General features: G+C 38.6%; 1 protein-coding gene across 1 annotated transcript in view; it reads right to left on the reverse strand.

Moving 5' to 3' along the window:
- FBN1 (fibrillin 1) overlaps positions 1 to 19543 on the reverse strand; it is a 161794-nt gene that overhangs the window by 90256 nt on the left and 51995 nt on the right. Inside the window, exons 7-10 of the mRNA XM_075100409.1 lie at positions 12818 to 13015; positions 9377 to 9502; positions 4736 to 4861; positions 190 to 348 (exon numbers count right to left, since the gene is read on the reverse strand). Coding sequence (XP_074956510.1) covers positions 190 to 348; positions 4736 to 4861; positions 9377 to 9502; positions 12818 to 13015 — 609 coding nt within the window. The remainder of the gene's footprint in view (positions 1 to 189; positions 349 to 4735; positions 4862 to 9376; positions 9503 to 12817; positions 13016 to 19543) is intronic.

The raw sequence follows: 19543 nt of genomic DNA on the forward strand, positions 1-19543 counted from the left end.
CCCTAGCCTGAACAATCTGCCATAGGAGACTGTGCTTCAAGCAACAGGGTTGGACTAAGCAATCTCCCAAGGTGCCCTCCAACCCCAACCATTCTGTGTACTTCTTTAACGAAAACATTACTGTTAAAATGAAGTCAATGCCTAATTCAGTGTTTGACCATGCTTGTAAGAATACAGGTGGATTCATACCGGTGGATCTGATCGGGCACATTTCAGGAGCGGTGGCTGCACCAGAAGACCAGCATCGGCCACTGTCACAGCAACACTGCATTTTGGACAAAGGCTGGGGGAGCTGATTGCTGCAGCGCCCGTTGGTTAGAGAAGAGAAGCAGTACCCAGGACGCACATCTACCAAGAGAAAGAAATGGACATTTAATCACCAGTCCAGTGAGGAATGTGACTTTCACAAAAGGGAAAGGTACCATTTTTTCTTCGTTGATTACATTATCGATGACATAGTACTCGCATCATTACAACAATCAGAAAACAAAAGGCAGAAAGCCAGAAAAATCTAGATTATATCTGGGCTTCTTTGGATTCAGGTATAATACATCCTGTGAGAAAGCTAAAGTGAATTACAGAACAGCAATGAATTAACAGAGGCAAAAATAGAATAGAAACATGTATTCAGTATATAATAAAATATGCTTCTGTGTCCCCAAAGAAAAATTGCAGTGACATCCCTATTAAAGATAGTAACAGATCAGTTCTGTTTAAGCATTAATTTGAAAGCCACTGATGTTCAGCAATAAACTCACAGCATTGCAGCTCTCAAAGCATTAATCCATTTTTCATTAGTCATGGTTTCTCCAGCTGAAGTACGTAGTGATTTGACAAGATATACATTTGTGGGCAAGAAAGAGCAACACAGCTTTAATGGGTGCCATCACATAGTTTATGGAGATGTGCTGGCTTCCTGTCTGAAAAGGGGAAACACGTGCTGTACAGAGAACGTCCTGTATCCAGATTTCATACTCAGCTCTAACAACATTGCACAGAGATCCCCAGTCTTAGAGAAGGGAGAGAAAACATGGGCAGGAGCAAACTAAACTGAACTAAAAAAATCTTGTGATACAATCTAAAGCGCTGAGCAATTGCTTCACAATGTGTCACATCATGACAAACTCAATATAAGCTATGGTGTGATTTGATGCTGTACGATAAACCAGACTAAGTTTGTTTCTAAAAAAAATCCGAACATTTGCTGTCAAAATGTAGAGGAAAAGTTGCAGATATAACCTGACAACAGCAGACACCATTCCCTAAAGAAGCAATATCTTAGTTATCCAGGGCATGGTAGATTCACCTGTCTAGTAACAGTGCTTTCCAGAGTTTACTAGCTATTCTAGTGAATATTAAAAAAAAAAGCAGGGTAGTTTCTTATTATTTTGAGGAAATTTATAAATAGTGATATGTTGGGAGAGTCTGTGATGGTTCTGTCTCTTATTAGCTGGAACCCTGAACACAGATATTACTGGCAGTACAGCTAGAAGAGTCAGTTGGCCTCTGGTTCCAAACTTTAGTTAGTTCACTCGTATTATCATGCGATGGTGTCGTGGTTTAACCCCAGCCAGAAACTAAGCACCATGCAACTGCTCACTCACGCCCCACCCTGGTGGGATGGGGGAGAGAATCAGAAGAATAAAAGTGAGAAAACTCATGGGTTGAGTTTAATAATTGAAATAAAGTAAAATAGTAGTAGTAGTAATAATAAATAATATACAAAGCAATTGATGCACAATACAATTGCTCACGCCCTGCCAACTGATGCCCATCCCGTCCCCAAACGGCGATCCCTGCCCCCTGACCAACTCCCTCCAGTATAGGCTGAGCATGATGTCACATGGTATGGAATATCCCTTTGGCCAGTTGGGGTCAGCTGTCCTGGCTGTGTTCCCTCTCAGCTTGTCGTGCACCCGGGAGAGCATGGGAAGCTAGAAAAGTCCTTGACTAGGGTAAGCACTACTTAGCAACAACTAAAACATCAGCATGTTATCAACATTATTCTCATACTAAATCCAAAACACCGCACTAGACCAGCTACTGGGAGGAAAATTAACCCAGCTGAAACCAGGACAAATGGAAATCTGAAATGGAGGGAAAAAAAAAATAATCTACTCAGTTCTATTACTGATCCTCCATTTTCCCCTGGTACCCAACTAAACTGCCAAACACATACACTCCTTAATCTACCATTTTAAAAATCAAATAAAGCTCTGATGCAAGAAGTTCCCCACTGCATCTGCTATAATTTTTGTCTTCATATGGATTGGAGAGATATTCAGATGCTTGGTGTGATGGTGGGGTGGATAGTAAGGAAGGAAGTCATCTAACAGACCCCATCATAATCCTCTAACTCATCCTTCTCAGTTTTGGTCAGTATCAAGTTTTGAAACATTTAAAAGCAGTAATGGACAGAATTAGAAAAAGGATATACCCGGGACCTGTGCAAGCACACAATGTGCCATAAAAAGGTAAACACACAGAAAACATCTTTGTCTACCTACAGGTGTAAGAGCTTAGCCAAAAACCACATTATTTTCAGAAAAAGACAGTAAGCTTGTGAGAAAAATGCCAAATCTTTCCATATTCCTAATCAAAAGTGATTATTTTTTCATTTTTCCCCTCTTTCATTTTCTGTTCCAAATGGTAAAACACACAAATAAAGGCAAGAACAGCAAGAAACAACTTTTTTACTGTTTCAGATTTTAGTATTTTTCACTAAAAAAAAAATACAGTATATCAAAAAGGCAAAAAATCACAATGAAAATACCTTTCAAGAAAAACATGCCTTTAGAAAAAAAAGAAGGAAAAAAAAAGCCATTGAAAAGTACCACTGATCAAACAAATTTATGCCAGCTGATTGTATGGGCTAGCAGCTTTCTTCATAGCACTCTTCATGCACTTGGTTGAGACCTCCTGCTTTTCAGCTCTAGGAGATACTATCTTTGCTTCATCTATTCTAATTTTTAAAGTTTGTAGTAATGGAACTCCCAGTTCTTCCTTTGGATGTCTGGCTCCAGGACTGCTCAGTTTGAGTCCTATAAGGGATACATTTCTCAGAAGTACTTCCTCATCTCTAACAGGTAGACATGTTCAACTAACACTTTTCACTTAAAACAGGCATGTTGTAATTAAATCAAGATTACGTGCTTTGCCCAGCTCAAATACAGATTGGGGGTCTGTCCTTGTTAATATGGCAAGTATGCAGTCTGCATATTAGACATGAATCCAAAATATCTGCAGATAATTAACAGTGCTTCCCATTTAGCACATTTTGCCTTGGACACAAAGCCAAAATTTTAATGATGGCTTATAGTCTGTCATATTACTTAACACAGCCTGTCATCATTTAAATACCCAATTCTTTAGCTGAACTATTTCAGCTTACAAACACAGTAGGTCAAAAAGGCTGGAAAACTGCAGGAATATAACATGGGTGTGAATGTTGGGCAGTCCTGACTGAGCAATGACTATAAAAAGTAAAAAGCAAATGGAAGTTGTGCCTCTGTAGAAACTTTTTGCTACAGAAAAGTGAATCTCCTTCATAAATATTAAGTACATGCAGCAATCAATGATTTAACGATCTACAGTCATTTAGGAGCTATTAATCTGACACAATAAAAGCAAGTCCCACTGGCATTTTAAGTGTGCAGTATGGATCCATTGTTCCAAAATGCTGTTCTTGATAATGGAAGAAATATAGTTCATTTCTCACAACCTGCAGAAATAGAATGGCACCATTCAAAATTAATCATAACCCAAACTATTTCCAGATCTCTTGGGGAAGTCAATATCATTTGGTACTTTTGTCTGTGAGGCTATTTTTTTTCAATTTTTTTCCCAAATGATTTTCTACCAAAGGTAGTAAACATAGGGTGCTCTCTTGAACCCCAGTGCTGGCACTGTGTATGAACCTTTAAATAACCAAGCCTAAACTGAGGAAATAAGCCTTTCATTTAATTCTCAAATGACAATATTTGCTCAAAATTCAGCACTGGCAGTGAAAAAATAAATTACTGCATAAAAATGAGAAAAAAATTAATTGAATATTTGACCTGACTCAGAATAGGATGAAGAAGTAAGTGCTAACACTACTCTTTCATGGCTTTGGCACTACAGTGGCAGTCATCTAATTCACACAGTCCTTTGGTTCCTAGTTGGGCCTTTGGAAGACAGGTTCTGCTCTGCCACAGTGAAAGCCTGAAAGAGCAGCACTGCCAAAACATGAACATCATGAAAGCAGATATAAATGTCCCACACTCAGCTTATCACACTCCTTCCTTTAATGAAAAATATCTGCATTAAGGTCATAACACTTAGAATGAGGTAAAAAAGCTGTTCAGGGTGGTTACCTTCTTTCCCAAGTATATTTGTTTTTCTAAATGACTGATGAATATAACATGGACTAAAGCAAAGACAAACATGAGAGCAATAATATCAAGGAGATGTGTTAAACAAGTTCTGTCTGTTTTAAGGCAACAAAGATGGCATCACAGAAAAACTGTAGTAAGAAAAATGAAAGGGAAAGTCACAACGAAGAGGGAGAGATCAAACACATCCTGCAAATGGAAAACTAATTTCAGAATACATATATAGGCACATGATGTACTTTTATATAAAAGAACGATTTCAAGATCACAAGCTGAAATACATTTCTGGTACACTGTTACCTATTTTAGATATTAATGAATGTTCACAACACCTACTGTCTTATTTACAGGATTCTACTCACCTATGCACTTTAAGCCATCAGGAGCTGTATAAAACCCTGGAGGACACTTGCAGAAGTAACTGCTAACTGTGTTTGAACACTCTCCTCCATCACAGATTCCAGGAATGGTGCTGCATTCATCAATATCTTAAAGGCAAAAAGAGAAGCAGGAGCAGGTTAGCTAATTTAGTTCTGGTATGAGAATAGGTGTTTTGTAATTAGTATTAATGATCAAATTCAATGTGGTCTGAGACCCCTCCTAACTTATGTACTAGGAGCATAATCAGCAGTTGTGAATCAGGATCTTTTGTTAGGCATCTTATAAACACAAGTGAAACAGAACCTAAGAAAAGACTGTATCTGTAAATTACAAAAAGCCAGAGTTTGTTTTACTGCTTCATAATGATGGATGAAAATCTTAAACTGCAAAGGAGATTTACTAACTGTAAGTAAACTATAACCCCTCCAGTTTGAATTCTGCACGATAGAACTAAGAAAACTGTCATGGGACCTGTAATGGCCATAGCGATCAGGAGTTTAACTGTTATGTCTCATGGTATCTCCAGCAGCACCTTGCCTCCTGGCACCATACTGAGGCAGTGGTTCAATACTGACTCAAAGGGAAGTATAGCACTTACTGAATTGCCCATCCTTCTTACTGCACTTGGGTTTTTCTTGGAAAACCCTCATATAAAAGCATTGAGCAGCTAGGCACTGTTGAACTAATGCAGTCTGACAGGATTATAGCTCAAAGCAGGATGACTGCAAGCAACAAAAATTACCTTTCCTGGCTTTCTCTGCTAAGTGAATGTTCTGAAGTTTCAACAGATTTCTAGACAGTGGCTGAAATTTCTGCTGCAGAAGTCAGGCAATGTCCATAACTTCCCTTAGATTTGGTCAATGATTTTAAAATAAAAGTCCATATCATGATTTTCTTCACTAACAAATCTCAATCGATATACTAAATCATCATCGTAGATCCAATGCAGAAAAATTTTCAAAGGCTGCAGAAAAAAAAGACCTAACACATACCTGATCATAGCTGCATACATGAAGAGGGAACTTGAAGGGTTTCTTCCACAGCTAAGAGTTTATGTTACCTACAGTCATGTAAATAACAACCTATGCCAGACCCAATTGCTCCTTAATTACCATCAGTAGCCCACCTGTGATGCGTAGTTACTTCCCCCTTGTTTCCAGTGACTGTCTTAACAATGCAGCTGTATCTACTTAGCACTGCTCTCATCTTCTAGGAACCTGGAGTCCAGCTGAGCTTAAAAACAGCTCGCTTTTTTCCATGGTACCTACAAGAAGAATCAGCAGAGCAGAGCAGAGCAGGAGGTCATTCTCTGGAGTGATTAATGACAACTGCCTGTCATGGCCATCTACAGTCACCCAGTTGCTCTCCTGACAGGGAGAATCCAGCCAGAAATAATGGTGTCACAGGACTCTATCCAATCTCCTTCAGAGATCTACAAACAGATAGACACATGGCTGTAATAATGATTTCACCAACCACAAAAATTTCTGAGATGAAATACTGTAACAGCACCCAACACGCCAAGGCAAGGAGTGAATAATATCGTAGTCATAAAAAAATGATTGGAGGAATTTAAATGTAATGCCTAAATTGGAATTTGGCCCCAACAGATGGGGGAACACCCAAAGTCCCACGGGACCATTAATGAGCATTTTAGATACTAGAGAGGATCTCTGTTCAACTCCTCTGGTGAAGATGGCAATACAAAAATTCAGTAATATAAAAATTACCAATTCCTCTTCCCCTAGGTAAAGCATTGGATGCTCTAATACCTTTGTGGCCCCTTGCCTTTGCAGGAAAGGAGCAAAGGGACTGGGTTGGCATACAGATGACCAGACCTTGCAGACCGGCCCATCCTAAGTGGTGCAGGACCCTGGGACCCCTGTGCACACATTCCTCCCCAGCATCTTGCTAGCTGTCGTGATGTGGGTCACATTCCTTGCTTGGGTGTGCGAGAGGGGTGTGACTTTTTGTTCAGTGCTACTTCAAGGGAGTTGCCAAAGCTTCAAGTCCGAGTGCCCTGGGAGCGCTGCTAAGAGACTTCTGGCTTCTGCTCCAGGATTATACTCCACAGGAGTCCCAACAGTCTCAGTGACAAAAAATGTGGAAATTGAATTTTGGTCTGAATAAAGCCCTTAATTAACAGAGAAAAATGCAGTCGTAGATGGATCAGATTCAAGCGTTTTCTGACTCAAATTCACCGTTTATCTTAAAGTCAGTGCTGTCACTGTTTATATAGAGTCCAACCTTTTTAAAAGCAAAATCATCACTATTTTGGGGTTGAACCTAACCCAAATACTATTTCACTGTTTATGTTAGTGTTGACATTCATATAAGCAACATTGTCATTGTTAAGTATGCAAGTTTCATAAAGGTAAGTATACTCAATGTACTTGCAGACATAATGTCACTTCAGGAAAAATTACTCCTCCCAATCACTACAAAAAAGTATTTACCTCAGCATTAATGCAACTGGAAGAGGAATGGTTATTTGAGGCAGTGAAATAATATAGCACTTAAAATACAGTTTTCCACCAGCTATGCTAATAAAGAGAATTTCAGCCAACACCCCCATTTCCAATCTTGTTGCATTGTTTCACTGTACCTGACAATTTCTATCATGATTTTACTTTAATGGGGACCCACTGAAACAACAGTACTGGAAATTCATCAGGTAGCTCCCAGTTCTACTAAATCAGTGACTAAGGACACATTACAGCTGCCAGATGTCCTACTTGCTGATAGGAAGTTAAACCAAACACATCATCAGATGTTAATTACTATGCATTAGAATTAATTACAGTTAATTACTATAAGGCAAATACACTGTCTTATACTGCAGATTTAAACTTAAAACTCAAAGGTATAATTTAAAAAAGCAGATTATATGTTCTGTTGTTACATGACTATGCTCTTAACTGTTGAATCACTATCCTATTCCATGCTGCTGGTATAGTAGCACCCGCTACTTTTAATTCTTTGAATTGTATTAATAACTACACAGCTTTAATTAAAATTGCTCGGTACGTGCAATATGAAGATGCACTGAAAGTAAGTCTCTGTCTACTGAGGTTCAAAAATTTACAGGTATGGAATTGAAGAAATAAGACTTCATCCCATCTTTGCAGCCAGGTGATCACTCCAAAGGGATTTCACAAGATGGAGCAGGAAAATTGTGGCAGAATTTGGGAATGAACTAAGCTCTCCCAGGTTCATGGGTCCAGTCCCTCAACTATTACCAAGTGCAGGCTCTGAGGGTGGTGGTTGTTTGGGGTTTTGGTTTTTTGTTGTTATTGGGGTTTTTGTTTGTTGTTTGGTTTTTTGTTTTGGTTTGTTTTTTTTACATGATTCAGCAATCAAAAAATACCAGAGGAATGTTCATGCAATTCAGCGTATGCAAGCCCTTTTTCAAGTACTAAGACTTACGAAGGCACATGTTCGGTCTTTCCTATTCACCATGTTCTGGATACTTCACCCACAGAAGGAAATGCTTGCCATGTTGTTCTACCCTAAAGGTGGTTTACTTTCTGCCAAAACCATTGGCAGTTGATATGAAAAACCATGCTGTGTACAAACTCTTCTGAAATTGCTTTCCCTAATGTGCAAATAAATGATAAAGTTTTGATTGAAATAGGGATTTTTCAGTTGAAAGAGTAAGCCATAATTCTTCCAAAATGACTAAAAGATTTTGAGTGCTTCCTTAAAGGCACTTGTTGCAAGAAAGAGTGGAGGATGCACACCGTACTCTCAGTCACACACCTTTATGATATTGAAAGCTGGCACTCCAAAATCACTAACCACTTATGAAACTTTTCTGCTCAAATTAATTTAATTTTTGTCTAATGACTGAAAGGAGAATCAGTTGTAAGAGTTTAAACATTATCTGGCCTTCACTATAAAGATGATGAATCAAAACTGCGCAATTGAGACATTTTAGTACTATTTGCCTTACTTATTCAAAATTCTCTTAAAGCAAAGGAGACGTCTATGCCTGACTATTATATTACCCAGAGCAAAAAATACTATCAGATCACAGTGTAAAATTTACCAAGATTTCCACAGATTTCCTCACTAATATCTAGCACCTGCAGTACTTCCAGAATAGGATGACCAATAAGAAGAGATAAAATGTCTGTCCTTCTTTAACACCTGCAACTGTAAGGATGAGTTTAAAGCATAGTCCTGCAGTCTTCACTCAATGCCAAACTCCCATTAAAGTTAAAAACAGTTTACCTGAGTAGGTGGGAATATGTTGAACTTTCCACTCATATACACTTTTTGGTTAAAAGATCCACACAAAGACATGTGCCTCAAGCATTTCTAAAGCAACATATCAGTTAAAAAGTATTTTTAGATTTAATGTTTAATTTGGTTCATATGTACCTTTAAGTCTGTAAGATGTTATGTGAATAAAAGGCTGGGAAAAGCTGCAGGGCCAATAATTAAGATTCTCTGGTTTAGAAGGAGAAAGGACCACTATTCATTTTTGTTGTGAAGAATGTTATTTGCATATTCAAGGCAAAAAAGACTGCAAAGTTTGTTACAAAATTCTACACAAAGTTGACACCAAAAAGACTACTTCCCCCCCTTTACTTTCAGAAGAAAGTTCTAAAAGCTCTTACCGTCACATTTTTGTGTCACTTCATTAAACTTGTGTCCAGCTGGGCATTTGCACTCAAAAGATCCAACAGTATTAATGCAATTTCCCCCTTGACAGATCCCAGGGATGGCTTGGCATTCATCCACATCTATCATATAAAAGAGGAAAAAACGCCCACTTTTACTTCATTTCTCAAGAACAGCCATAATAATTTGTCTACACAGAAATTAAAATAAATATGCCTAAATCCATTCTTCACCCATCATAATATTATGATACCTGCTTGTGAAGAGATGCTAATTTTGTAATTATTCTATGCAAAGTATGATTAAGTACAGTACTTTAACTATCTCCTGCAAGAAATCACACGGTTATTATTGTTACAGACATTAAACATCTAACTACTATTGCTTTGTTTTTCCAAAACATCTGGGGAATGGTGTGCAGAGAACACAGTCTGCCAAAACTCAGGTTCCTTTAAAGTATCTGAAGCTGGTCACCCAAAATCACTTGCCCCTTTGAAAATCTTGGCAACTGCATACAGTGCACAGCCCACCAGCACAGAGATGCAGGAGCCGCGGAGGAGCAGTGTGCAATGTGTGTGGAGGGGGCCTCAGTGAGAGGCATGGGGAACTGCATAGTCATTATTGATGGAGATTATTAACTTGTCACTCCAGTAAGATCAGCACCAATGACCTTAAGCTGTGGTTAGGATTTGACTCAAGAAGTTTCACAGCCATAATTAATGTATCAGAAGGAATTATTAATGACCTGCTTAGACATTAATAAATTTGGAGGGTTTTTTCCCCTTTATTTTTCTCTTTTTGCTTTTAAATTTTTCACTCAAGAGAATAAAACAACGAAGATATCAAAGGCTAGGTAGGAAGCTCAAGACAAACTTTTTCAAGAGGTCCCAGTTTTTGACCTCACAGCTATTTTAGCACAACGTGTGTCGTCACTTAGATGCAAAAGTTTTGCTATGGCTTAGTAACAGTTAGAGAAAAGAGACTAAAAGAGCAGTGGCATTGCAATAGGAGACAGTGGCGGTCTGACTCACAGTCCCCAGGGGCTACCCTGTGTCAGCCGCTTCCTGTCTTTTGGGAGCAAACAGAGCACCTGCCACCCTCCAACCCAAACGCCTGTGCTTCCCCCATCTCCCCAAGGAATACCAGCTGCTGCTGGTAAAACCCAATTTCTTGAATTCTTGGGCTTCACACTAGGATCGGTTTCAATGCAGGGACACAAGCTGAAGGACATGACGCCTTCAAATCTCCCTTTATAAATCCCAGAGAGCCAGCTGTAATGTGTCCTGTAGTCTGAAAAGCAAAGTATTATGTCTGTACAAAAGGCCAAGAGGCAATTTCCCTGGGAGCCATGAGTAGGAAGTTTCAGGAATGCCAAGGGGCATATCTGTACCACATCGCAGAGTGTTATGTAAAGATTCCCGGGGCCGACCGAACTGGGTTGGATGGGTGCAGCAGCAGAGCCAGAACAGCGCTGTGCCTGAGCTAACCGCTATGCTGGGAGGCAGTGAGAACTAGCACAGCCTCAGCACTCTCAACATAGCCACATTGTTGCAGGGACTCGAGCTACAGCAATATGCTGTGCTTTAATAACAGTAATCAGCCAGACTTCATGGCACTGTACTGACTTAAAAAAAAAATAAAATTAAAAAAATAGAAGTCATGCTCCTGAGTCACGACGTCTGTTTCAAAATCCCACCTTTTGGCTTTCATTTTCCTCCTTTGTATCTTTAAAAACCTCAGCTGTGATATTAATTTAACTTTCAGCCAGCCAGCCAAAGTCAAACTGTGGGCAGTGATATTCTATTTACTTTTTAAAATAAGCTTGCCCTCCCCTCCATTTTATTTTTTCTGACTTCTCCACACAATCATAACGGTTCCTTTTTCTGTTCAGAGAACCTGGATTTTATTTAACCTGCTTTCCTTTATTTAGATTGAATATGAATGTGAAATCCCTGAAATGTTTTCAGTCTGAATGGATGTTATCTGATCTCAGAAGGACTGGATTTAGTACAACTGCATGAAAAAATAAAGCTAATATGTGGTTCCATAGCAGATCTGTTGAAATTATGAACACATTACAAGAGCAGGGAAAACTGGAAAGTACAAGTCAAACATACAGGGCCAAAACCGTGTTGGCACCGCATACAGATTAGCATATATATAGCTGCATGCTAAGAAATGTGCAGCAAACAGAAGTAGCCTTATTCTGAACTGCATAAACCCATTGGAGAGGTCACTGTAGCTTTTCCATGACACAAACAAGAGGGATATAACTAGGTGTGGCATGAGTTCAGGGGTGTGGGCCACATATTTCTGCACATAAGATTTCAGAAGTATCCAGAATTTCGATTCACAGATTTCTGCACAATTTAGTTCTGAGCTTTACAGAGAGAAGGGGGAACAGAATGGCTGAGGTCAAAATATGTGCACATTATGCGGTGTACACAACCATGCCCATCTTGAAGTTCATCATGCCTGTTCCGCAGGAACCAACCACGACTTGGCCTGTGACAGAGGATATCTATGTTTTTTAATACAATGGAATACCTTGAAGTCCATCATAGGAATTTCATGATTAAATGAAATTACTCATAGATTTATAATCTTTGTCTCCCCTTTTTTCAAAAATATTGTAACTTATTAGAAAATGTTAGACAGACTGAAATAAACTAGCCCCAAAGATATGGTCCTGGGAATTTATAATCCACATCAGTTTAATACATAGCTGCCCCTGTTAACTTTCTCCTGTTTCCTGCCAGACATCCAGACAATAAAAGAATTTATACAGCTGGAAGTATTAGAATAAAAGCCAAAAGCAGTGTAAGGACTTTCTATGGTAAGGCAATGGAAAGGCTCACAAAGAAGCAAGCAACATCTGGGTGGATTTTACAATTTGAAACAAATGCAAATGTGTTTCCAAAATTGTATAAAATATACAATAGGGTATTTCAAATGGCACGACACGCACTTTTCTCCAGGTTGAAGCAGTATAGCTTGAGAGATAAGACACCCAAGATTAATCCAAAACTGACAAATTTTAGCTAGAAAAACCCACACTGGATAAATGGAACAGTATTGCCACAGATTGCTTTTTTTGAATATTTTGAGTGCTTTTTGAAACAGAATAAATTCCTCCGTGGAATGATTGAGTGGTACACTCAGAAAAACACCATTACAGAACCAAGGGAAAGGGCTGCTGGCAGTGAGAAATTCATTAAGATGCTGGCTGCTCTCACATGACCTAAGTTACTAATGTACTCACTTGAACATCAGGCACTCACTGAATCATGAAGTAATGCATCTGACAATGTTTTTCCATTCTTCACACATATAGCTGAGAATGGCTTAGGACAGGTTATTCACAGCAGTGTAACTCAATTAAGATTAATCCAGTAACAATTTCAGCAGCTTTTGGGGAAGCTTTACAGCTAACGTACCTTGACAGGCCCCAGTTCGAATGTTTGGAATGAAGCCTCTGCGGCAGGGATGCGGCTGGGCAGGACACATTTCACAGGGGTGGCCCCATGCTCTCCCAACCGTTGCACAGCAAAGGGTTTTTGTGCAGACTATTCCACTGAGCTGTCCCTGGCACATCTGGTTGGTTATCAAAGTGAAGCAAGGGCCGGTCCTGTAATCTGTGCCAAAGACAGGAAATCTAATCAGCATTCACAATAAAAATACACAACAAAACTCATAATAAAGCAAAACAGCAGCACATTTAGGCAAGTCTTCTGCACATGAATTGCCCACCAGCCCACCAATTTTATTTAGCAGTGTTCTGCAGAGGATTTTTCTCAAGTTTTCTTCTCATTCAAATACACTAAAAATAAGCAGCTCTATAAACACTTTGTGACTATTTTACCAGTATTATATACCTAAAATTCTGCAGGTCCCCTTTGCTGCTTGGTTTAGTCTCTGGTAATATCCTCTGGGAGGTCTTTTCATCAGTTTGTTTTAAATATTCAGTGCATTGATTAAAATAATACTGATAAAATAGTTAGGATATGTTTATTTCCACAAATATTTCTCAAATAAGTCTCAAGGGAAGAGAACACAGGCTGCAGAATTTTTCTGAGGACAGCTTTCACTGTTATTCAGGCATATGCTGTACTAGATACGTGGGTAAGTTTTGCCTACAGCTGAGTGGAGGGCATGTGGAACACATCTGCTTTGATTTGTTTATGGTAGGACAGGCCACTTAGCCAATAGACAGAATTAAACTAAGATGTTAATAAAATACTAGTAGGCTTTATTTTGTTCCATTCTCCAAGGGCAACAACCAAACAGTGGTACTGCCAACTCCTGCTGTCTCCTGTACATCCGGGGTGCGCACTCCAGTTAGTTCTTCACAAGTGACCCTAAAATGTTTCTCTGTCATGGTGCACCAGGACACAGTCCAGCATCCTGTAAGCATAGCCAGCAAATTATGAACCTGATGTTTGTCTGTACTGAAATAGTTACCAGGTGCCTCAGCCAAGGTCGCTAAGTAATTTGCACTGCTTTATAGTCATGATATTATAAACCCCTCCAATTTTCATTCCACTTCCAAACTTTGTTAACAATAATGTTTCCACTATACCATTGATAAGTAGCGTTAAATGGGGCAGAAGTAAGAACAGATGCCTTTCCCATCTGCCCCATCTCCCCACACCAGGTGCACCTTGAAACTTATCATTTAATTAATCTTCATTCCAATCCAGGGATGCTATGTCCATATGCTGTAATTCTGCTGATTAATCAAGCCACTCCTCGACTGAATAAATAAAATGGCTTACAGAAGTCCTGTAAGCTATACAATAGTGCCATATTGTTACTATTATCTTCATCAATTAAACATAACCTTCTCAGAAAGGATATCAAGTTAGTTTGAAAGATCTATTTCTGATAAACTTCTTCTAAATGACACTAAACACCATTTGCTCTTCATTAACTATGTATTACATCCTATAATTGCTATTCTATCTTTTGCTTGTTTAACAGACCTATAATCACCCAGATACTCTCTTTTCCTTTTAAAATATTGGAACAATAATGATTTTCTTCCAGCCTCTGGAAATTTTTCCTGTATTTCCAGATTTATGGAGAATTAACCTGCATGATATGAGAATGCTTTAGCTAGCTCTTTTCAGTCTCCCTGGTGCTGGTTAGCTGGACTGGTTGTATAAAAATATGTAAATGCAATTACTGCTATTTAATGTCACCCTAAGTGTCCTATCCCCTTAAAACAATACAGCTACATTTGCTGAACATTTCTCCCTCCTCTTCCCTAACAATTCTGTGAGCCCCATCACAAAATGGGTCAGAATCTCTGGTATCATCTCTCTTATTCTTGGTTACTTAATTCCTTTTCATCATCATAACTTTTTTTGGATTGGTATTTCTTAACACTTCCCATATTAACTTTCCACACTACAGCTTCTATCAAGTTCTTCTCTCATTTTTTAAGCATTTTTGTGACTGCTTTCATTCTCCTAGGTAGACAGGCTTGTTTTGCTTTTGTAAAACTTACATTGCCTTCTTTCTCATATCTCACTGTAGAAATGCAGCTTTGGAAGCATGTAGTACAAAATCAAATATTACCAGCTTTATCTTATTCCTTCAGTACACAAATGAATACAAATAAGTCCTGATCAGTTATATCTAACTTAAAAGTTTCCATTCCAAGATTGATTCTTCATCCTTGAACAAAATGAGGTCTCAGATATATACTCTACTGTACGCAAAACTCCCAATATTAAAACTCCTCATATTAAAACAACAGATGACAATTTCTTTAGAAACACCACAGTTTTGTGTCAGCAACAGGAAATCTCTAGCATACCTCCTCAGAATGAAATCCCTCATTGTAGATTGTCCCTATGCCATTTATATATAGACAGTTTAAAAAGGAGTCATTTTGTCCTCTGTCACTGAGGGAAGTACGTGTCAGACAGTAGTGAATAACCCATCTTGTATTTTATGGTAGAATATGAATGGATCTGCATTTACAATTGTTTGCTTTCAAGCTATAAATGACTTAGCAGTGGCTAATATGACTTAGAAATATGGTGAACGCGATGAAGTTAACTTTATAATCATGCAAATCTTTCCACAAGGTTTCAGTACTAAGAATTAGGTCAAATACGCACACAAAACCAAGCAAATCCAGCTCCTATTTGTTATTATCCAAGTTCACAGCACTTTAGGATGTAGAATTATAGATTTTATTTTCCCCTAATCCTTTGCCTTGATAAATTTTATTCTTAATACTCAGTTTTCTGCTGAGTACAACTTTCCTTCTATTTCCTCAAATAGTGTATTTCGCCTTTTCGCAAGATTTTCTTTTGCATTCTTAACGGAAAATTCTGAAGGTCAGAAAATGCATAAGAAAAAGACCGTTTGGGTGTACACACTGACCTATGGCCACAGAGAACACACTTCAAGTCCGTAATTTATATACAGAGGCTTAATAAAAAGAGCTCTAAAATTAAAGCATCCATGAGTGAGATTAATAATTTTTGACACATTACAAGATGAAGGCCTACGAGAAGGAGAAGGAAATGGGATTCCACTAACACAATGGCAAAACGAAGAGAGAATGGTATCACATGTAAAGAGATTTTCTCGAGCTACGCCATTTTCCTTGAAAGTGTTTCGGTTTATGAATTATGCTGATTTCAGAAGATGCAGTAAACCCTAGGGCCTATGCTACAAGGCACTGACTTGGGATATGAGCTTAAACTCCCACTATTTATTTTGTAACAACAAAGTTTCCTTATACTTTTGTGTCATTTGTAATTACTCAAACTAATTCAATGAGGTTCCAAGAGATCAGTCGGGAGCTAAGAAGAGAGGAAGGGGAAAAATATAGCCAGAAAAGCTATTACATAGTTAGTTTGGGCTTATTTTCAAAGGTAATGTCATTTCAACTGGAGCATGTTGAGACTTGAAATTATTTTAGTAAAATGATTTTTTAAAGATGTGCAACTGGTAATTCAAATGTTTTAAGTCACTTCTAATGCACATTTCAGCATGTGCATGCAGCCTTCAGTAAGGCATTAGTCACAGTTATCTAACAACTTTATCTGCTTCTTCACATACTTATCTGTTTTGATAATTCCACAGGGAACCTCAGACAACTGAGAAGATGGCAGAAACTGTAAAATGACAGTAAGTTCATATACCATCAAAAAGAGCAAGAGGGCAATAGAATGAGGCTGGTTTACACCGTGCAAGAGTCCAGCTTATTAAGTTCGCAGGAAAGAATCAAGATACATTTTGATCTAGAGCTCATTCCTGTTTCAGTCACAATCATCAATTAATTTTAGTTATCTTCGCAAAAGATCCTTTATGTTCCTAAAAGCACCAGAGAGGCTGCTGAAATATGTAGTACTGGCAGGCTTTGATCAAAACCAAGCACAGCAACAAATAATGGTAATTGTTCCAAGTAATGCTGGACAGCACCAAAGAGACTCCAAGCACCAGGATAATGCAAGGACTTTCGACACCAGATACACATCTGAAGCCTTCAGCTCATGTTAACATCTGTTTGTTTTAAAGCACAGCATAGTTTTTAAATTTAAATTACAGTTTAAAATTTTTTTGAACCAATAGAACCCATATTAAACAATTATGCTAGTGCAGGGATGCTGGATGAAATTCTGGTCGCTCTTTCCTCCAAGATTCATTCCTTATAAATCTCCTACGAAGACTTCTTGGTGTTTCAAATTAATAGCCTGATTTTGCAAACTGATAACCCCCTGTTATGGAAGCTGACAGACTCTACCCTTCTTAAAATAAATGGAAACTGACTGGGTGCAAAGGTCAAAGGATGGAACTCTAGAAAGCCAGCATTTATCTTACCATGGTCAAGATCTCATTACTGGAAACACGAAAATGCCATACCCTGCCATCATAAAAGAAATGGATTACGATAAAATGAGTGCTGCTTTTCCAGTTCTCAGCACACAGCATGCACAGCTCACACATTACCTTGTGCTGCACACTGGCTGAGCAGCAAACCTAGAACATTGCTTGGAGGGAGGAAGCATTCCTCCTAGCTATTAGCACTTCAGATGAGTAAATCCTGCCTGAACCCCCAAATCCAGCCAAGACTGCTGTGTAACTGAAACAACCCCCAGCAACGCAAACTGGCAACTTTCCCTTTCTTTAGTACAGGGGAAAGGGAAAAGAAAGAATATTCCATTATCATACAAAGAATGAAAGAAAGGTCAGAAAGGGCTCTAAGGCAAGTGAAGTATCTTAAAGCTGATCTTTACTGCAACTTACTTTCCTGCCTAGCGGCATTTTTGTTTCTGCTGTTTGGTGGGTTGGTTGGGGCTTTTTTTACCAGCCGGGGATAAAAGAAGAACATCGGAATTGAGACTGCGCAAGGCAGAAACCCAGTCTCATCTCTTCAAAGCATACTCAGTGCTGCTCACATGTGACCCACTGCATTTGATGGCTCATGCCACTGCTTGACCAGCCATCAGAAAAAAAAAATCACAACCAGTTGTACCTGAGAATGCTCTTGGAAACTGATCTCACAAAGCCAAGGAGTAATGCTAGCTAAACAGCTGGCACTCTGAGTTTCAAGTAGCAGAATCCTTTTAACCCAGCACATGACTTCGGGCAAATTTCAACTATTTTTCCTCAAGCATCCAACATGTGTATTTCTAATGTAAAAAAAAAATTGTATAGCAATTCTGTTTTTCAGTGGCATTCTTAAAGTACAAATAGGCATTTCAAATGGGGAGAGAACTAGTAACTATGCAGTTATAAGCAGAAAAAAAAATACTGGGTAATTAAAATGCAACACTCTGCAGTTGGCTGCAGGAACAGTATGAGAAATCAAGCTTCCATCTTCCCCTGGCCTAGAATGGCAGGTGCTGAGAATGCTATATACAAGAAAAGATATTACATCTCTGTTACAGAGGGGAAAAATTTGCCTTAAACACAACTTTTCGATTAGAAAAAGTAGGACTAGGATTAGAGAAATAGATTATGGGATTTCCAAAGGAGTTTCCAAAAATGTCCAGTGGCTGAACACTTATATATGGGAAAAATTAATGAGAGAGAAGGGAACTCTGAATGTATCAACTCAAATGTCACCAATAAGAATGATATGAGAATGACATCAAGCAAATTATGTTTTTGGAACAGTGATAAACAAAGTGTTTTAAAAAATAAGCTTTCACTGAACCATGAATGAAGGATCTTAAATGAATCCTAAAAGCATGCACATATAACCATATTTACCTAAGCTGATTTGGGTGTGCTTGCACAAACAAAATTCCTATCACTCTTCCCGAGTTTAAAAACCAGGAATGGAAGAAATGTGTATCAGATATGCTGATCTAAAATCTGAAATAAACGGTGACACAATGGCAGCATGGATATGATAATAAATGCCAACTCTTAAAATCTTGGTTCTTTGAGAAAGCTATGTTTCTTGACAGGATTGGAAACCATACAATACCTCTCACTACACAAGCAATTATATATGGAAAAACACAGCTTCCATCACTGTATGTTTTGTACTTCAATCATTTCCCTCTCTTCAGAGAAGGTAGCAGTACATTTAAAGATGATGGAGAAAAACACCATGTCTCTCGTTTCAGAAGGCAGGATTTGCTGTGCCTGAAATGAGAAGTTTTGCAGTAAAATTCCAGGAATTAGAGTCTCTCAAAACTGACACAAGAGCATGGCATGACCAAGCTGACTGTAGCAGTAAGCACCACCACAGCACAAAGTTACAGAACACAAAGGTTTAGCATTCAGGCTCAATTTCCAAAAGTCCTTCAAATTGATTCTAGGTATTTTCAGACATACTAAAATATCCTGATAAGGACAGAGAGAACAAACAGAATGCTTTACACACATACCCCTCCCAGAAGATTAATGTGTGTCACACACAGAGAAATAGGGAAAGGCAATGTGCTTGTAACTCCATTTTCACTTGCAACATGTTCCTTTCAGTAGCTTGTAGGGCTATCATGAAATCATGTTTTGCATACAGGATTTTGTGGCTTTTAAGTGCTGGTCAGCAAAGTGAATGACCATGCCTAGCAACCCATGGGATAACTATTATTTACCTCCATCTTTCCTAATAGTGGACTCGTCACACATCTCGCTTCACAGACGGAATCAAGACCAGACACACAACGCAACATTCCCACGTTAGC

This window comes from Phalacrocorax aristotelis, chromosome 7 (genome assembly GCF_949628215.1).
Source record: "Phalacrocorax aristotelis chromosome 7, bGulAri2.1, whole genome shotgun sequence".
Lineage (NCBI taxonomy): Eukaryota > Metazoa > Chordata > Aves > Suliformes > Phalacrocoracidae > Phalacrocorax > Phalacrocorax aristotelis.